The sequence below is a fragment of the Passer montanus genome, unplaced genomic scaffold (genome assembly GCF_014805655.1).
Source record: "Passer montanus isolate IOZ18808 unplaced genomic scaffold, ASM1480565v1 scaffold87, whole genome shotgun sequence".
Classification (NCBI taxonomy): Eukaryota; Metazoa; Chordata; class Aves; order Passeriformes; family Passeridae; genus Passer; species Passer montanus.
The window spans coordinates 941,450-957,574 of NW_024374034.1; the positions used below are offsets into that span (position 1 = coordinate 941,450).

The window sequence follows — 16,125 nt, forward strand, 5'->3', positions numbered from 1 at the left end:
TGCTGTGCTCCCTCACTAGATAAGATTCATGCAGATTGCACTGCTTCACCAAAATTGACAAGCCTAACTACTGAACCTCATATTCAGGAGAACTATATCATAAAATCAACAATAGAGGACCTAAATCAACTCCCATCCAAAGCAGTTCAAGAATCTTTTTATCTTAATAAATTGGATAAGAATACCTCCAAAAATACTGCAATGAAAATCCAACAATAGTTAGCGTATTTAAAAAAAAATCACACCTTGCAGTGTACATCAAGGCATACAGTACAAAAAAACAGACTTTGATTCCTCATTACTACCATCAGCTCCCACTGACTTCTTCTACTTTTAAAAACGAGGGTATGTATTTAAACAATTTTCCTTAATTTCAAGGGACCAATTTTTGGAAGGTATTTAAGAAACTACATGTGCAAAATAGCCAAAATAAAATCTAGGACAATTAGGCACCAAGCAGTCTTAAAAATCCCTTAAAATGGCTGCTGTCTGCAGCTCTTGGTACCTAAATATATTCAGAATTCTGGTATTGAGGATACATTCTTTTTAAATCAGTGGCCTAAAAAATTCTCAAGTAAATGGCTCATTTTAAAAGCTTCAAAAAAATTAGTAAATATTAGTGTGAAGGCACAACTTCACTCTTTCAATGCCTTTAAGAACTGTGTTTAAGATAATTGACATAGCAATTACGTATTTATGCTTACATTTGGAAATGCGTGTGCAAGGATAAATGGAACAAGCACGCATTTCACTCAAGTCAGTACTTCAGTACAAAAAAAAACTTATCCTGATTTCACTTAGGATAAACCACCGACTATGGGCTATAAACATAAAAAAACATGAACATGCAAACTACCTGCTTTCATTCAGTTTTTTTCTAACCCAGTTTACAGTGCAAGGCACAAGCAAAAGAATACAAAAGATGATTCTCACCTATTTAATAAATGCAGACAAATATGGGCCTTGATTGCAGCAATTTTATTGGAAAGCTCTGTTCACCAGGAAGTGTGCAAGATAGAATGAGAGAAAGGCAAATGTGGCTCAAAAGCAAAGGCTCAAAATGCAACTTGGGCATAAGTGAACGGACAAATATAACCCTAGAACTAAAATCTTTGGAATAAAGAATAATAATCTTCCAAGTAAACATGACTTCACTAGCACTGAATTACTCCAAGTGGAGATAGACAGAAAGATAGATAGAAAGATAGATAGATAGATAGATAGATAGATAGATAGATAGATAGATAGATAGACAGATAGATATTAGGCACACACTTCCCATGTTCTTTGCCCCCAAAAGCAGAGCTGACAATGGTGACAACAGAGTGTGTAATTAGTTTTTATTGTTCCCCTGACAGCCATAGCTTTGCAAGGACCCCTTGCCTTTTCCTTTGTAAATGTTATGGAAAGATACACTAATAACAGGCATTTAATTATGGGCACAGCGACCATGATGGGAGGTGTGCCAGAAGTGATTGGCAGCTTTGGAAACCACATATTTACAGCAATGATTCTTTTTCTATCATACCTTTTAATTCAGATTAGTGAAGATAGAAGTTTTTTAAAACATCTTTTCTATGGCCTTGGTTGTTGTCTAGAGATATCATTATTAATTATCACAAAACAACAGAAACTGACAGAAAAAAATCAACACCTTTAATTTTTTTTTATAATAGCATTAAGTTTTTTGAAAGAGGTCTATGCACTGACATGCCATCAACCTAAAAGAATTCCCCACTGAATCCAGCACATAACTTTTTTTAAAATTATACACAGCTAGAAACAAAGAGATGCTACACCCTCTCAACATATCTTTATTCAGTATTTAAAATAAACTGTTCCATATTCAGCTGTAGTTGCTGAGGTGGTTTTTCACCTGATTAATTTGCAATTGGGAGACACGCTGTTTAGCAGCTTTTGTATCCCTATTATTTATTTCTTTTGGTTTGGCACAAAAACTCCCTTTTGGGAGCACCAGTATTTGTAATATACCCCACTTAGTGATGGATCACTAATTTTTAATAAACTAAGTCCCAAGAGAACTGCAAAATTATGTAAAAGTGTATTGGAGCAGTAACTGTAAACAAACAAACAAATAAATAAATACATGGGCCAGGGGTAAGAGCTGTTGCAGTACATAAAATATTAGGCATTTTCCGACTATACATGGAAAGCCTATCCAAGAGATCACAAATAATGTTAAGACATTGGTCTGAACCAGCTTTTAAGTGCTTGATCCAAATCTCTACCTTTACCTTTAAAAAGTGACTAGCAAATGTGGATGCACAATTTCCTTGAAGAATGCTGTATCTGAATGTTCCTTCACGGTTTCTCATCCCTCCCCCACAACCAGATGAATGAAATTACTCTGCAAAGCAGATTTCTATGAAGAATGACCACACAATTCTGGACCAAATGGTTCTAAGTCTATGTAGCAGTCACAAATCCCTGGCTAAGCCTAACAAAGCAACATTATTCCAAAGTGGTAAGGTTGGGAATATAAAAGTGAAGCTGTCTGGCTCTAAAGTGGTAACTTACAAATAGCTGCAGAATCACAGTTGGCTGTCCATCCCCCATCCAGCTGGCTCTCATATCAGTGACTTCAAAAATGCAGTTTGCCATTATGGTGGCTTAAGGCACTTTGTGTGCCAGTGGAATGACCATGCTGTGTGTGAGTGTCAGAAGGTCAATACTTTCAAATTCCAGAGTCTCTCTTTATTTCCTTCTTTTCTGGAAACAATAGGAAAGAGAGCAGGATTGATAGCTCCTACTTTGTTAACTTCTGTTCACCAAATGCCCTGCCTGTATGAATACATAACTATTTTTTGAAAAATCTGATTAGACATCAAATAAAGTGGGAGGGGTTGCAGGGGGGGAGAACCACAACCATCAAACAAAAACCCAATGCAGCCATTTTTTCCCCTCATTAACAGCATTAATTGCTAAATTTTCTTGCAACAACTTTTAACAATTGCAGGAGACCAAACATCTTTAAAGCTGCTAGAAGTCCTTACCTAATGCTGATGAATTAGCATTAAAGACTGACAACTGTACTACAAAGATCATCACTAAAATTAGCAGTAAGTAAAATAAAATACTTGCTTTTTCTGTCTCCTCACAAAAAACCTCTGTATTTGATCTATACAGCATTATAAATCCAACAAAATATTAGACATTAAGAGATTTGGAGGATTTTTTTTGTTTACTTTTGATTAAAAGAGTTAGAACATATCCAGCTCCAGTTTCAAAGACACAGCTGAGAAAAGATACACAAATTTATTTACAAATTTGAAACAAATTCAAAGTAAAAATTAAAATAAAAAATCCTATGTACAGTAATACCATTATAATAATATTTATATATTTCTAAGCAAGTCACTGTCTGATAAGATAATACGATTTTTATGTCTGTAAAGAGAAGGAAATTCTTCTGAATTGTAACACAAATATGAAAAATACTACTTTGAAATCCACAAACCTAAAAAAGGTAGTGCCTCATTGCTATCCACCAGGGAACAGCTGCAGTACTCAACTACTACTGATGAACAACTCACACCATATGAACGTGCCTGTTACTGCCAGTATCCACCCCCAAGCAAGAAAAACTAAGTAATTTCAGGCAGAAGTATTGTATTATTTCAATGAATAAAGGTCATTATGGTCATAAAGGTAATGTTTGCTCCACAGCAAACATTAATTATGGCACAAAATATATTCTGTCAAAACATGCATCCTTTTAAATGTCATGAGTCTAAATTTTATCTTTCAGAATTAAGCAAATATGTTTTAGCAGAGGGTGACCAGCATCAAAGTAAATGTATCTCATACTCTTTTTTTCTTTTGCCTCACCCAATGATTCATAAACAAATAATTTCTTCTCTACACACTGCACCATTTCATCACTACAATCAAAACCTAAAGATGGTGCCTATCAAGTAAGAAGGTTCTTCAAAAGTCTGATGAAAACAAACAAAAAGTTACTCAGTGACAAAAGTAAAATAAGATTTTTTTTACTGCAGATACTACTGTTGAACAGTTTAATATGCTGATCTAATGATGGAAAAGAAAGTGAACATGAAAAATAACTTACAGGCTTTGTGAGTCTAAGGTCCTTTTTCCATGCAATATGTCAGCATGGATAGGAAAACTCTTCTGCTAGATTATAAATTCAAGTGACAGTAAGAATTTTAATTTTCAAGTAAAAATTGCAGAACCTGAAGAATTTGCTTTAATTGGTATTAGCAATTCAAGCAGATCTTGCTAATTAACAGGACACTTGTGCACCTTTTTGTTAGCTGATTTTTATTTTGACAGCATTTTTACTGGTCATGCTTTTAAACAGAAAAATGTTTATGTTTTGCATACCAGTTAACAGAATATGGACACAAATATATATCTCTACATTTTGCAGCAGTCTAAAATAAAATCATTTCTTTCACAAAATTACAATCTAACAATGTATTTTCATCAACCTGTCAACAGGAGAACATGAAGGATGTTTCCCCAGATTAAATACATATATACATCTATATATTGGGGCGTATTTTTCTTTTACTGTATTTTTCTGACATTCTATGGCAGAGCAATACAATCAATCCTCGCAGAACAGTGGGGTTTTTCTCACACATTTATTTTCATATACTTCATTTTAACTCAAATTATTTTCTAAAATATATGGGAATACGAATTTGTGCTTTTGTAAGGTAAAAATGTAGACTTAGTTTCCTAAAAAAGAAGATTTTAGATACCTATACATATTTGCACACTGTAAAATAACACACACCATTTTAAATGAGCTCAACCATAATCCAGCTTGGAGACACTATAATGAAAAGGGAGAGTGCAAAAATGCAAGGAAGACTCCCAATGCCTGAATGATTCTGTTCTTTCATTCAGCTGTGCTGAAGTACCTTACAGTATGGCTTACCCATAACAACCGTAATACCATCACAATGAAATTGCCATAACTTATCTGTTTACTTCAAACCAAATGTTTTCATTTCATTATGCTGGCGTGCTGCTGACTGACTAAATTTTAAGCACAAGTCCAACAATAACTTAAAACAGGGCCCCTAATTCTCAAAAGTGAATTAGATCATTCAGAAACACTGGAATATTATATTAATCATGAGACTAAAGATATATTTTTTAAAACAATGCTCAGAACTGGGCAGCAGAGCAAAGAATATTTGTTGGAAGAAAATCACAGACCTAAAATACTTCTAATTGAATTTAAAAAATAAATTGAAAAACAGTAACCCAAAGCAATGGAGGCATATCTCAAAGGCATGGACAAACTACTGTTTATTCATTTCACCAGGAAAGGTTGCATCTTTGTTAGCATCTTCTCTCAGCTGTTCCCAGTGACCAACCTGCTTTATGTGTTTATGTGTAGTCTAGAATTTCAAAAATGCTGCAGTCCACCACCCAGCAACAGACTGGTGCTGGAAGAAGTTACAAGGCACTCAAATAAGCTAGGAGAGTTCTCAAAACACATTCATGTAATTCTTCTCTGTTTCATTTTACATTGCAGTGCCTGAGTGCTAGCTTATCTACCTGCCCACCTACTGACCCGGGAACTACCAGCATGTGAAGAAACAGCCAACTGGGAAGACGGCCAAGAACTAAAACACAGAATCTACAAATAATTCTCTTATTACTGCTTTGAACTTTAACACAAAATGCCTTAGCTGGAAGATTAGACCTGGAAATTTAATGGAAATTCCATTAATTTTCTAAACACTAGAGAGTTCAATTTAAAAAAATCATTTTCAGATTTTTTCCCTCACACACATTCATGTGTGAGGGAAAAAAACTGTACACCATGTGAGCACCTAATGACACACTTCAATGCATACATACACACATATGTGTATATATATGTGTATGTAAGTATATATACAAACACCGAAATACATATATATTCTCATTACATATGCCATATACATTACGTATGCCTATCCATATGAACGTAATAATCCTGAAGGACTAATTGCATTCATTCATGTTTTCAGCCCAGCATGAAGCTGGTAGATTGCTGAGATCATAGCAACAGGGGAGAGAAAGGAAGGCTCATCTTTATCTGCCCCTCTCAAAAAGCATATAGGGCTAGAAGAAAAAATGCAATGAAGTGTCCTGACTACACACACACAAAAAAGATTTCATAAGAAGCATTTCATGAAGATCAGGTACCACTTAACAAGGTGCCTTTCATACAAGGGTGGAGGCCAGAGAAACTATTGTTCTTTGTGCAGTTTTTCCATAGAAGGTTTCAAACTGTTTCAAACACCCACTTTTAAAATAAGCACCAACGTTCTTTTGGAGACACAAGGTGTTAATGAAACCATTAAAAGCAGAGAAAGTAGGTGTAACGAATTGACAGCTCTACTACTGATCTTTTAATTACAAGGAACCAGTCAGAGATTTCTTCAGCTCTCAGAGCAAGCTGCTGGATAAAATGCTGTCAAAATGCAAGCTATGCTATTTCAAAATAGGTTTATATATATGTATAATATATTTACAAGGATGTATATGTATACCCCAAGTACTTAGGCTCCCATGCTTCCTCTGACATATGAAATTTATACAAAATACCAACATTAAAGTAAACACTTTGACTTTACCCTTCTTCATCCACAACTTAAAGTTTTCCTAATGCGTAACTGCTTTCTTCCTATTCCAGCCATTTCTGCATGGCTTCCCTCAACTCTGTGCAGAACTATATCTATATATATTTAAAAAAAAAAAAAAAAAGACAAACCAAGCAAAAAACCAGCCACATGACCTCAGCACATGCTATGCACATGAACATGACCTACAACTAATATGCTATGGTGAAATCCACAAACATGTAACAGATTGCAAAACACTCAGACATACATCCCAGCCCATGAGTGTGCTCCAAGTGCCAAGTGTGTGTGAGCTGACACATCCAGAGCTTCTCAAAACAAAATCTGCGAATTTGGCGGGCCCAGGGAGGCACTTAAGCACACATCTATCCATCCACACAACTGCAGCAGAACTTAGGTGTGTAAGGACTGAGTTCAAAGAAACAAAATGCTTTTCTGAAACAGTTCCTAAATTAACAGCTACAAAATCCACATAGGCTGAGAAATTCAGGTTGTGAAATTCTGGTCTATGCATAGAATTGTTAGAAGTATCCATTCATTTGTCCCCAGATATGTATCTAAAAAAAAACAACCTCTACCTACGCTGACCAAATTGTGGTATCCTCTTTAATTATGTGCAATCACCAGCTGAAGTTGAAATTATTTTTCCATACCCAAATTCTCTATTTACCATCTGATTTCCTGATTTTATCCACATAAATACACAAAGAGAAAATATATCAGCATCCTATGTCTTTACAATAATTATTCTATGGATTTGGTGTACCATTTTCTTTTATAAAATGCAGCCAAATCCAGTAATACTCCTAATAAAAAATATTTGCTTTTGTGAAACTAGAAGCTATGGCCTCTATGTACGACCAGAAACTAGACTTGTAATTCAAGTATTTTTAACCATCCTGAAACTAACTAACAATTTATGAAGCTACATAACGTGACACTTAAACAACTTACATGGAAATATCTAAATAGCAATCATAATCTTTAAGCATAATCCTGGCAAGCAGAAAAATGTAGCAACAATTAAAACAAGTAGTTCAGCTTGAACTGTGACAAGATTAGAAACAGTAGCAGGCATGACGCTGGTAGACCGCTTCAAAATTTGGCCCTGGTACACTACATTTGGTCTGAATTCTAATTAAAAGGACACTATCAATCAACATTAAATGAATATGCTCCATTCCAAAACTGAGCATTGTATTCAGAATAGCATTCCCTGATGATAATAGTTTGCAGTCCCATATAAGAAAACATCTATGCAAAGAGTGCTGAAGGACTAGTGCACTTTAAGGTGGAAGTTAGAATTTGTGTTCATATAATCCTAAGCCTACATAAATAAGCAAATAAAAGAAATTACATTTTTGAGCTTACTTGAGGATTCATTTCCAATCCAAAAAAAGGATTAAAAAAGTTATTTTATTTATATTTCAAAATTTTAATACCTAAGCATGTTTTCACCTGGAATTGGACTACAACATTTATAGAAGGTGCATGCTGATAATTAAATATTAAAGAATAGTAAAGCATGGCAATACTTTAAATATTTCCAAGAACTGACTTTGACTCTGTAAAATTAAAAAACTTTGTTACTTGTACATGCTGACAATAATGACCATACACTTTCTGTTTAGCAGAAACTTTGACAACTAACCAAGGAATGTAATATGAATTTTTCTAATAGACTCTCATGATTTTTTATTTACCAAACATTGTTCATACCAGGTGGGTCACTCAACAATTTGCTAATGTGTCTTTCAATGAGAATGAAATCTTTACATATTTCTGCAAGTTGCTGGAGTCTACTAATTATAAAAATTAAACCATCAAAACTGAAGGAAGAACAATCATTACCAAATTCTTCAAAGTTTAAATGAAATCTTAATTTAGAATGCCTTTATCATTATTAAGATGATCAATATTTCAATTTTAAAGGAATTAATTAGTTCTATTAATTAGTTGTATTAGTTCTAAATTCAGTTTGTTAATTCTGAATAAATACAATACAGAAGAAAGCTAAATCACAATGGTAGTATTTGTGTTTATAGAATGACAGTATATTTTGTCCTCTAATTTCAAACAGATATCACCAAGTAAGCATCTCTACTTACTTCTACATGCATTCATCTCCTGAGTCTGCCTCTAGATGAAGATAAATCACTGCAAACTTATTCCTGCAACATTGTTAAATGCTCTAAGAATTTTGATATCCAAAGACAATTTTGCCTTCAGCTCAGGTTCAGATGAAACAAATTCAAAAGATAAGTGCTTTCTTTTCTTTGTGTCTCTTCCACCTACCATTCAGGTGTTTGCCTGTTTTTCTGTAATGCTCATGTTACTTAGAAAGTACACACGAACTGGCACACTGTATAAAACAAAGGAGAGTTGCATCTGCACCCTGCTCTTTCTCATATTTTTAACTCACAAATAAACATGGCATGTCCATATAGATACATCCGTTGTGAGAGAGCAATATTTTAAGACAATAAATGTTTGGTTTTAAAACAGAAGGTTTAGAAACATCTTTAAATTAACTCTTCCTCTACTGTTTGGAAGAATAGCAAAACTAAGTTTTCTTTGCAGTGTGCTGATGTTTATGTTGGATTAATAAGAGTAGTATAGTAGTAATATATGATTTAACTTACTTGAATCCTTGTATATATAATTCAGTGTAATGCCCATCGACTGGGCATTCTTTGTACCTTCTAGTATCTTTACCTACCTACAGTTAATATGATCACACATAAGATAACAGAAGTGAAAAATCTTGAATCTAAGGCTAATTTTGAAGTATTTTAACTGTTATGCTAGCAATGTATGCATTTCGTCACCCCTATTTCTTTCAATGATCTTCCTTTCGCCCAGTGGGATTTAAGAATATAACCTTTTTTTTTCCCCTAACAATTACATTTCATTTTGCATAAAAACAGAAACAAAAATTCTGATTTTTAGATGCAAACAATTTTTGGGGACATATGTTCTCTGATGGGTGATGTGAGGTGCAACTTTTCACCTTATTTACTCTGAGTACTCTTTTTCAAGCAACACATGTAGAAAGAGGAGAATGTAAAGAAAGGCATTTCAAATCACAGATGCTCATCATACCCAAACATGATTGTTTCTGTTTCAAGTTTTTTGGGCTAATTATTTATTGCTGAGGGGTTGAGATCGGGAGCACAGTAATGAAGTGCAAGACAGACTAGCTAACCCTGGGCACTTGAAAATTCTGCCCGTTAACTTCTGCGTCTCCTATTTTAAACCTACTCTGGAATAACGAGCAGTGGCGTTTTCTGCAGGCAACAGAGATCTATTAAAAAACATGACCTGTGACAAAAATCAATGTGCTAATCTCAAGCCAAACAGCAGTATCAGAAGCATAAAAAAGAGATAACATTAGATAAACGTCCTCAAATTTACTTAGACTAGCCTGACAGGTTTACCAAAAAAAAAAAAAAAAAAAAAAGTAAGCCTGCCACGGGCACATTGACAAGGCAAAAATATTATAACACCCAGATGACCTTCCACCTAAACATGGAGGAAGACTGAAATTTTCTGATGCTAAACATGAGGGAAAACTCCAGAAAAAAAAGCCAAAAACAATTAAATTAAACCTCCCTTTCCAGAGCTGAACTGCACTCAGAGCCTGGTGCTAGGAACCCTCCGACGCCAGGAGAGCTGACTGCGCCAGCACCACTCGGCCCCGACTGCGGGGACTCCGACAATGCGCCGTCTCTGTCCGGCGTACCGGGCAGACCCCGGCCCGGGACGCGTGCCCACCTCGCTCCCTCACCTCCAGCCCGCGGGGATGAGTCCCCGCCGGGCGGGCAGCGCAGGGCACGGCCGCGCAAAGCCGCTCCTGACAACCACCCCACCCGGGGCGCCGCGGAGGTCTTGCCGAGGACGCAGAGCCCTGCCTAGGGCCGGCTCCCTGCTACCGGCGGACACCACGCCCGCCAAAGGAAACCTTCAGGGCACCCCCGGGGGACCGCTACCTGTGCCCCTCATCACTCCCGAGCTCCCGGAGCAGGGTTGGCAACAGACATGGGCTGCCCCGCGGCCAGGGGCGCCCACGTCCCCTGCCGGGAGCGCATTCATCCGGCTCCTGCGGGCCGGCGGCCGCCGATCCCGGGGAAGCCTTAGAGAGAAGGGATAGAGGAGAGGAAAAAATCCCCCCCGCCACCCGCCGCACCGTCGCTGGCTGCAGCCCTGAACCTCCGTAAAAGAAGTTTTCGTCTCGTTCTTGCAGTCGGTCTCTCGACATGTCTCCGACGCCGGAGCGTCACTGCGCGCCCGCCCGCCGATCCCCTACCCGGTGCGCGCCCGCGGCCGCCCCGCGTACCTGGGGTTGGAGCTGTTCCAGTACACGGCGTAGCGGTCGGCCACCGCCTTGGCGCCGGGCTCCTGCCCGCGCACGCACACCCACAGCGCCGCGGCCGCCAGCAGCAGCATCTCCACGTGCGGCATCGCGCCCGGCCGGCGGCGCGGCGAGGCGGGATGCGGGAAAAATAAAGAAAAGGGAAAGAAGGAGGGGGGGGGGGATCGGGGGATTAGGCAGGCAGAACCGAGCCGGGGCGCGGGAGTTCTGGGGCGAATAAATAAAAAGTAAGTGCGGAGGGGGTGGGCTCCGCGGCGTGCTGCGCCGCAACGAGCGGAGGGCGCCTAGCGCCGCAGACGAGCAGCAGGCGGGGAGGGTGATCCGCGGCCCCTCAGGAAGCCTCACCCCGGCAGGGGCTGGTGGGGACCGAGACGGATGGCGGCGGCAAGCAGCGAGCGGTTCTCATTCACCGGGAATTCCGCACGGAGCCCACGGCACGACATACACCGGCCCGCCGGCGCGGCGGGCGGGCGAGAGCAGTGTTTCCTCCGCCCCCTGCGAGCGGCCCCAGCGGCGCTGACGGCCGGAGTGAGCGGGGATGGAAGGAGCGAACGAGCGGGAGACGAGGCAGAGGAGCGGGAAGGAGGAGGAGATCTTTCCCTTGGAAGCCCACGGGGGGCCTTGGCAATATATTAAAGGCCGCCAGCTGGTAACGGGAGGAGAAGTATCCGCAGATGTCAAAGCACAAAGTTTGTCTTCCTTTCTGGCCCTCCGCTCCCCTCAAATGAGCAACAAAAACAAGGGGGAAAAAAGGTGGGGGGAGGGGAAGGGGGGGAGAAGAAGCAAAAGCCCTGAGGAGTTTTCTCGCTGCGCTGACGGAGTTGAGAAGCCTGTTCTGCAGCACGGAGTGTCTTGAAGGAGACTTTGTGGAGTGGTTTTCTTGTCCTTCCTGTTCCTGGGCGGTGGATGCACCAAAGACTGAGCAACAGCGAAGAAAAAAAAAAAAAAAAAAAGGCGGGGGGAGGGAAAAAAAGAACGGCCAATCCAAGAAATATAGCGGCGTGGAAACCAAGGAGATGAACGTTTTAAAAAAAATGTTTTATGAGAGGGCGTGGGGAAAAGCAAAATCTCGGAGAAGTGCAAAATCAAGCCTGCAAACTCCTCTGATGATGCTGGTCTTGGCTGGCCTCTCCTGCTCGGGAAACGAATGGAGTGATACGGCGAGGTGCGGAAATCTGATTCAGCCTCCCGGAGCCTCTCTGAGATAAAGCAGGGTCCAGTCCCGTGAACATCAACTTCTGCGGAAGGACAAAATAGGTTGAAGGATCAGGGAGGAGATGAAAGTAAAAGAATCCACCCCTCAGATGACTACATAGGAAGATCAAAAAAAAACCAACCACCCCAGATCTTCTCGGTCTTGCCCAACAGCTGCTCCCCTTTTCCCTCTGAAGCAGCAGCAAGAGCAGCAAGGAAAAATATACTACGCCAGCAGGCAAATAAATAAACTTGAATGCAGCGGCAGGCAGGGAGGGATCGTAAAAAGCGACGAGGATTGGAGGGGCAAAAGTCGGTTTTGAAAAAAAAAAAAAAAAAGCTTTATGGGAGGAAAAAAATCTTTAAACAGTCACGCCCCCTTTTGCAATGACCGGTCCCTTCACTGCGTGTAAATTCGACATCAGCAACCTGGAAAAGCTAGGAGCCTGGCGTGCTGAGCTGTCTCTGTGCATGCGTGTGTGCGACAGGCAGCCTCAGAGATGTATACGCGGTATAGCGAGGTACGCACGCACACACGGACACACACACACAGAGCACGCATACATACATGCATACGCAAGGGTGCGATCTGGCTAGCGCCGTGTGCGTGAGGGATGAAGACGAGGAGGAGGTGCAGGCAGCCAGCTCGAAACACGGGCGCTGCTGCTTGATCATGTGGGATTTTTACACGCAGTTTACTTTGGAAAGGGGGGGATTTGCCGCCGCAGCCAGTCAGGACATAGCCTGCTGTTTGCTTATGATACCCTTTTTTTTTTTCCTCTATTTTTTTCCTCTTTTTTTTTTTTTTTTTTTTTTTTTTTACACGTCGACCTGATTGGCTTGCAACACGAGAAGGGAGGCGTCGTCCCGAGCTTCTCCTCCTCCATGCCAAAAAAAAATACAACACCCAACCCCACCTTCTGGAAACCTGACTAATTGAATTACTAAGAACTCGGATTGGTTCCTGTGCAGCCGTACTGCTAAAGGTAACCATTTCATCGCCGGATGCTGCGACAGGCATTGCGCGGGACAAGCGTGTGGGCGAATTTCCGCCTGCCACGCAAAACAGTGTGCCGAGAAATTCCATCGAAACAGCAAACTCTCCGCGTTCCCCCGCGGCGGGACTCGGCACCCACGCCCCGGGCGACGCGCGGTAGCGCTGGCCCCGCACAGCGCGGCACAGCGGGACCCGACGAGGCGTGGGCGGACCTTCCGTAGCCGTGGTGGGGGCTGTGCTCCGCCACCCGCTGCCGCCGACACCCCGACACCGGCGGCGGTGCATGGTGGGCGCCGGGCAGGCGTTCTGCCGCCAAATGCCCACGGGTGCGGGGAGGGAGCGGTGCGGTGCGGCGCGGGCAGGTGAGCGGCCCCCGCGGGTGAGCCGGGACCGGAGCCTCCTCCCGCCGCTACCACCCGCCGGCGTTGCTAGGGACGGCGGCCAGCGCCGCGGCCGTCCCGTCCCATCCCACCCCGTCCCGTTCCGTGCCTGCCCCGGCCCGGCCCGCGGGGCCGCTCCCACCGCAGGCGCGGCTCGTTCGGAAGCGCCCCGACTCCCCCCAGTGGCGCGGCGGCGCAGCGCGGGCGGAGCGGCGGCCGCATCCTGCGCGGGGCTCGGCTCTGCCGCGCTGCTGCTCGCTGGGCTGCTCAGTTCCCTGTGGTTCTCCTCAGCGTGAAGAAGGACGCTGCGGGTTAATCTTCACCTATCGCATCATCCAAACTGCCCGCGACTCCTGCTCTTCGCCCTCCGCTCTGAAGTCACTGAAGCGACGGAGCATGGGCTGGAGTTAAAAAGAAACAATCAAACCCCTTGGGTTAGTTTTTAAAAATTTTTGGGGTATGTTTTTGGTTTGGGGGATGGGGTTTGTTTGTTCGTTTGTTTGTTTTGTTTTTATCGAAGTATTTTATGGTTTTCAAAGCTTTACTATTAAAAGCTTAAAAACTTGTCGCCCCGTGGTCTTTCTCCAGCCTTGTTTACAGTGTGTTAACATCTGTAGATTAGTGTTAGTAGCGTGCAAAGTGCATCAGCCAAGTAAATGACCCAGGTATAACAGGCACCATAAACTCAAACTCTCTACATTCCTTTTCATTATTAGAATCCCAGCAATTCCTATCTTTTTGCCATCTTTGAATTAAGTTCTTTTAATAGACATAAGCACATGCAATATTTCCTTAGTCTTTTTTTCTCCATCACAGATAGACACGTGGAAATTACTGTCCTTGTAGGAAGCAGAATAAATAACACTTTCTTTTTTTCCCCGAAGAATCTCCTCAGCCACATTTGTAAGAAATGCTCAATATTTTTTTCCTCTTTGTTCTCCTTGTGAGAAGTATCACAGGGAAGGAGCAAGGGGTCAGTTTGTACAACTTAAAATACATTTTAATAGCAGAGTCAGACCTTAATCTAGTATATAAAATGTCCTTCCAGGACTGCAATGATAGAGTTTGGGGTTTTTTTTAAAGCTGTGAAAATAAGGCAAACTATTAATAACTGGGGAAAAAAATAAAAAAATACTAACAATAGCAGGAATATATCATTTTCCCCTGCTTTACTTAGCAAGCAAGCTGTAGGTGGCTGTATCTTAGTAGTTTATAAACAATACAAAGACATAAATCCTTTGGATTGAAGATGTAAATTAATTCCACAAGTAAAACTAAATACCAGTTTAATAAAGAGAAGGCGAGAATATTTTTTACATAGCCACTTCACAGAACTGATCAAATTTGCAGTACCCAGGAACTTGCCATCTTCTAGCCCATTCTCCATTTTCATGCTTACATGATTACACAATTATTGATAGCACAGTTGTAAAATGCTTCTGTGTAACAATGACTCCTGGCATTAGCGTTCATTAGACAGAAAGGTGAATACTGTTAACAAGTGATCCAGCACCAGTGAAACTATTTTGAATACAGGTTTAGAAAAATTTGTATGTGTGCACAGTGAATGTTTAGAACTGCCTCTGACAAGCCTCCCCTGGACCTTCAGCACAAAGGAACCTTTACCATCCACTGCAGAGCCTGTACTTTCTCGGTGGCTGCACAGAATTCCTGAGGGTTGATGTGCTGTGCTGCAGTCACTACCTTAATTGATCACATAGCTCAAAATAATTAAACTAAGCATAGCCTAAGACTTTGTCTAAGGAAAAACTGATGTGTCTGAATATTTTCTTTCTTTGCTGATTGCCATTAACAATGCACACTATTTTTATCATTGTAACACCACAAATCATTTTTATCTGTTCAAGATACCAATAATTTCTGGACAATGTAGGTAGATTTGTTGAAATATAATTTTAGTTCTTGTATTTGCCATTCAGGGATACTTTGTCACTCATAAAACAGAAAATAGCAAATATATCTCTGCATTGTTCCTATAGCTTGTATGAGTGATTTTTATCTTCTATAAATTTGAGCAGTGCTTCAGAAGTAAAACTAACTGGTAGGACCCAATCCACCTTTTTTTCTGACATTAAATCCAGTGACTTTAAAGATATTCAATGGGCAAATATCATGGGCTCTTTCCTTTTGTTAAAACCCAGAGAATTAAGGAAAGTCCATTCTGGAAAAATGGATCCATACTGCAAATTATAGCTGCAATATATAGCTGCATCTTAAAAGTATTTCCCCCCCAACCCCAAATTTTGTCAAAATGTGCTTTTTGAAATCATATATTAACATTTCAGTAAAATTTTATTAAACATAACCAGACAAAAATACATATATTTTCCTACAGCTGGTCTGTATTTAAATAATCTGCCATATTTTGTTAAAAGGCTGAACAAAATTTCAGCATATTTGTTTATCAGTGGTAACCCTGGACCTGTATTTTTCAGGACCTGAAAGCATCATGCTTTCTAATCTTTGTAATTACTCTCTGATTGCATAAACATGTTGACAAAAATTATTTAGAAGCAATCTCAGCTTCAAGTT

At 40.8% G+C, this 16,125-nt stretch overlaps 1 protein-coding gene across 3 annotated transcripts in view; it reads right to left on the bottom strand.

Annotated features, from left to right (window-relative positions):
* The window catches only part of EFNA5 (ephrin A5), a 208,047-nt gene extending 195,130 nt beyond the window's left edge, over positions 1-12,917 (bottom strand). Inside the window, exons 1-2 of one of the 3 annotated variants that reach the window (XM_039733417.1) lie at positions 12,764-12,917; positions 10,966-12,239 (exon numbers count right to left, since the gene is read on the bottom strand). In XM_039733417.1, the coding sequence (XP_039589351.1) occupies positions 10,966-11,090 (125 nt within the window). In that variant the 5' untranslated portion in view covers positions 11,091-12,239; positions 12,764-12,917. Of the gene's footprint in view, positions 1-10,965; positions 12,492-12,763 lie in introns of those variants that run through there. The other 2 variants (XM_039733416.1, XM_039733418.1) reach the window with 2 other exon arrangements.
* Between the last annotated feature and the right edge of the window lie 3,208 nt (positions 12,918-16,125).